The sequence below is a fragment of the Macrobrachium rosenbergii genome, unplaced genomic scaffold (assembly GCF_040412425.1).
Source record: "Macrobrachium rosenbergii isolate ZJJX-2024 unplaced genomic scaffold, ASM4041242v1 13895, whole genome shotgun sequence".
Taxonomy (NCBI): domain Eukaryota; kingdom Metazoa; phylum Arthropoda; class Malacostraca; order Decapoda; family Palaemonidae; genus Macrobrachium; species Macrobrachium rosenbergii.
The window spans coordinates 987,984-992,673 of NW_027100721.1; the positions used below are offsets into that span (position 1 = coordinate 987,984).

General features: G+C 36.3%; 1 protein-coding gene across 2 annotated transcripts; it reads right to left on the reverse strand.

Annotated features, from left to right (window-relative positions):
• Positions 1-485: 485 nt before the first annotated feature.
• Positions 486-4,362, reverse strand: LOC136837919 (thrombomodulin-like). 2 transcript variants are annotated; one of them, XM_067102790.1, is made up of 6 exons: positions 4,242-4,362; positions 3,696-3,717; positions 2,782-2,910; positions 2,130-2,249; positions 1,792-1,908; positions 486-878 (listed from the first exon to the last, which is right to left on the reverse strand). In XM_067102790.1, exons 1-6 carry the CDS (start codon positions 4,317-4,319, stop codon positions 862-864), a joined length of 483 nt encoding a protein of 160 aa, XP_066958891.1. In that variant the 5' UTR covers positions 4,320-4,362; the 3' UTR covers positions 486-861. The 2 variants fall into 2 exon arrangements, with proteins under 2 accessions (XP_066958891.1, XP_066958890.1); XM_067102789.1 differs by having other exon boundaries at positions 486-885.
• Between the last annotated feature and the right edge of the window lie 328 nt (positions 4,363-4,690).

The window sequence follows — 4,690 nt, forward strand, 5'->3', positions numbered from 1 at the left end:
GAGAAAGGGATAAAGAGAAATTTTCTTGAAAGCTGAGCGAAAGTACAACCGCCCATTTCTCTGAAAAATCTTCACTGGCTCCGTATACCATCGCCCTTTCATTTGAACTTTCGATTTTTTGCAATAGAATTTTTTTTTCTAGCTGGGGCAAAACTTCCGTAATTGGTCTTAAGATTTTTTTAGAGGGATAATAATTCACTCCCAGCTTTGAAAAGAACGTAATGAGAATGAACGGCTGTTATATTCTTTGAGAATGATTCTTGCACAGGTGAACTATCATATGAAAGTTCTTGCCACTTTATCAATTCTAGTTGTTCAATATTCAGTCGGAAATTGTAATTTGGCACTTTCCCAATTTTATCTATTTAAAGTATATTTCATGAGTAGTCTAAATCTCAGACATTTGTTTTGTGCTTTATCCAGTTATGAAGTTCAAGTGTCACAAATATAGATTCGCTTTGTTTAGAAAAACACAAATATGAAACAGTACATTGCTGAAGACTTTATTCAGAAAACAATAATCATTGGCACACACCAACCAGAAATGGACTTTCCAGGTGTTCAAGAAGTGATGAAACTAGACAATTCAGTTGAAGAAACATAAAAAAAAATTCTATGCTTATTTATGAATTCAATGGTATTTTTGAATCACGAGAATCGCGTATCAAATGGAATGAAAGCGCAAAGACAAAAATCTAATTTGTACCAACTTCTTCTTCTGTGATGGAAATAATAGAAATTTTAGTCAGGTCCTTCATCAGTGATGTTTGTTGAGTTGATGAGTAAGATGATGATATCCACATTCGGTTTCCGCCTACATTGCAATTCCTCCTGCAACACCAGCCCAGGAACCGTGGAATTTCACTTCCGGGGCGGACCTGGGGACTTTGGCAGAGAGAGAGAGAGAGAGAGAGATATTAATTAGTAGCATTATTATCGGTTGGTTCATTTGAAGTGGCGTCGCCTCACACTGGATAACAATAAGTACTTGCTTCTCTTTCCAAAGCCGAGGACGTCTAGCCACTCTTGGTACAGAAACTAGTATATTGAATACCTTTCTTGTAAGAAAAGACTAAATATGCCAATCTTCCATTGAGATATAGTCTATAAAAGGCACATGCACATACACACACACACACACACACACACACACACACACACACACACACACACACACACACACACACATATATATATATATATATATATATATATATATATATATATATATATATATATATATATATATATATATATATATATATATATATATATATATATATATATATATATATATATATATATATATATATATATATATATATATATATATATATATATATATATATATATATATATATATATATATATATATATATCGATGCTATTACAAGGAACATGAGAAGGGTCCACTTTAAGAGAATCCTGACAGATTATGTGCATGGACGTATCAGTAGAAGAAGCTTACGAAGCATGCTATGTTAAGACACAGCAATATAGGTTTTAGCTATATTCTGTATTCTGCTTTACTTTATACTTTACTCACTTACTCATCTATAAAACTTTCAAGAAAAAGAAGCCAGAAGCAAAGGTTCTAGACCTACAGTTTAGTGAAGAGCATTCAGTTGATTTTTATCATGCCGTCACTTCTCTGTTCAATACGTGACTTGCCTGCTGCAGACATCGTTTGGTGCTGAGCCATATTCTAAATGTCAAACATTGTTTCGAGAAGCCTCTGAAAGGGTGCCTAGGATCCCAATCAGGTCTTTTTCAAAATAAAGCGAAACTTACTAAGGCAAGAACCGTTGTAGAAAACATAGCCAACGTTGCAGACGCAGCTGTAATTCCCGACTGTGTTTCTACAAATGGAGTTTGCACCACAAGGATTGCTGGCGCATTCATCAATGTCTGTTGGAAAGAGCAAATCTTGTGAACGATGGCAGATGTCCATTTAGAGAATTGGCCAGATAGACAAGCCAGGAAGGACGTTTCAAGGGCTGTGATACTGAATGTAAGTTAGGAAAACTTGGGAATCAACTTTACAGGAAAGGAAAGGAAAAATGGAATGATGTCATCTTCTGTCATTTTTTCCTTAAGCTGAGAATGTTCAAATCCTTAGTATCACTCACCTCCACAGAGCTGGTAGCCTGCTTTGCAGACGCACTCGTAGCCTACGTCTCTGTCTTGACACACTGAGTTTGCGGGGCAGAGATCTGTCGTTTGTGCGCATTCGTTCTGCCTCAGTGTAGCTGCGAAAAGCAAGGAAAGAGAGTGAGTGAGTGAGTGAGTGAGAGAGTTGCTCATTGCCAGAAGCCCTGTAGTCATCGCGAGCGTCGACCTGCTTCTCTAGGCAGCCTCAGAATGTACTTTGATCTTGACTGTTAACAAAGGCTTACGGTAATAGGAACCCAGAATAAAAGATGTTTTTCGTAAATACATTTTTATCTTGCATGAAAGATAAAGTGTCGAAATGACTCTATAGAGCTACTGGAATATGGAAATCTTCCAGTGTTGTTTCTGACAGATAAGTTCACGGTAAATGTTCTTTTTTTTCGTGTGTCGGAATGTTCCTAGCAGCCTATTTTTCTTTTTTTTTTTAATGATGTTCTATATGCTGCAGTGTCTGTACGTCCTCACTCAAACAGTGAGTGGCAACAAAATTTTAAATTCAACACAACACGAGAATCACCCGTGAAAAGAACCGCAAAATCGTCGAGGTTCTCAGGAAAACGGGAGAGGCTCCTATACAAACTGCACATTTACAGAGTTTCGTCTTCTTACCGTTTATGCAGCAGGAACAGTGGGTGGATGTGCATTCCCTTGGAAACAGGAGGCCGCTGCAATTAGCTGCCTGGCTGCTTGTGATGCAGTAACCACCGTAAGCACGGCATGCGGCAGATGGCCTACAACCTGCGCAGTGAGAAAAGGAGTCATTGTGAATGCACCTACTCTCCATTCCAGGCTGAAAGTAATTATGATGCCCCGAGTTACGCAGTTCCTTCTTTTCAAGCATTTGTGTTTTATACTTTCATAATGTTGACGATGATGAGCTTTCTCTAGATATAGACATACGTCATAATGAGGAACATGACTCCCTTCACTATATCTATTTTCTACTTTGATCACTTTTTTATCACATTTCGTACTTATAAAAAATTAGAAAAGAGGTTTAATAATAATAATAATAATAATAATAATAATAATAATAATAATAATAATAATAATAATAATAATAATAATAACACTTCACTGATGGTCTCAAAACTTCAAAATATCTTGAGAGAATTTTGAAAGTGAGTCAGTGAAGACAATGAAAGGAATTGAATACACTGAAGACCTGAACATAGGTACAAATATACCATGACGTCTGAAGAGAAATGCTAATTATTAAGCAATAGCAACCGAATACCTACTGTACTGTATATACACTCAGTTCATTAAATAAGACAATGGAAGCAAGTACTGGAAAAATATTTACATCTCTTTTTCGTCTAATTTCTGATATTCCAACCGTGTCTCGTCCAACTCTCCTGGAGTACCCCGGGTAAAATCATAGCAGGCGCCAGTAATGGCACCACTGGCGGCCTTCTTGTCCCCAAAAGAATAAAAAAAAAAAAAGGATAAGAAAGCTTACAAGGCACCAAGGATAAAAGTACTTGACCTTAGCTCCAACCTCCTACCAGGTTCTTCCTTACCCTTTCGGTGACCGTTCCCGTGCTGGAAGCCAAAAGAAAACGAGTAAGGGAAGGCACCTCATGATGATCATATTATTAAATAATAATAATAACAATAACAATAACGAATATCTTCTAAAGATTTATTTTTTTATTTATTTCATGTAAATATAATTCAGCATTGAAATAACACGAGGCAAGTAATAGCAGTGACAAATTATCAGCTTAAAAAAAACTCTTATCTATAAGTTACAAGGAGACCAGATAAACTCTACAAGATTAATATATATATATATATATATATATATATATATATATATATATATATATATATATATATATATATATATATATATATATATATATATATATACAGTATATATATATGAATGTTTTAGCAATTTTCTTTTAAAAGAAACAAAAGATTAGCCTTGTAAAGACTTTATCTGCTCTCCTTGTAACTTTTAGAAAACAGTTTCTTCCACATTTGAAACATATACGAAATCTCGTTAGGTAAACTGGTCTCAGTTCAGGATACGAGAGAAAGAAAATGGAAGGTGTGTTCACCGTTTCTCCTTCGGAAGCTCCGCTTCTAGCAAAGCTGCACAAGAGGCCCAACAGCAGCAGGAGCGTCGCTGTCTTCATGATCGCGTCTTGAATCGCTGAATGAAACTCACAACAGGATGACTTTGTGAGCTCTGTGTCACGGTTGGAGCGGAGGGCAGCTTTTATGGGTGAGCTCGTGCACTAGGCAAGCCAGGTGGCACTCTCACCCGCGCATGCGCTTCCTGCCAACTCCCCTGTTTGGACTCACCGGTGGTGGACGTGTTTGACAAAGTTGAATGGGTACGATCTGTGACTTTGCCACGCTTTTTGGACCCTGAGACGGAATAATAATAATAATAATAATAATAATAATAATAATAATAATAATAATAATAATAATAATATCTTGTTGAAAAAGACAGCTGCGTGGTGCGAATTGACTTATACTGCGTTTTCTCAATTTATCTTAC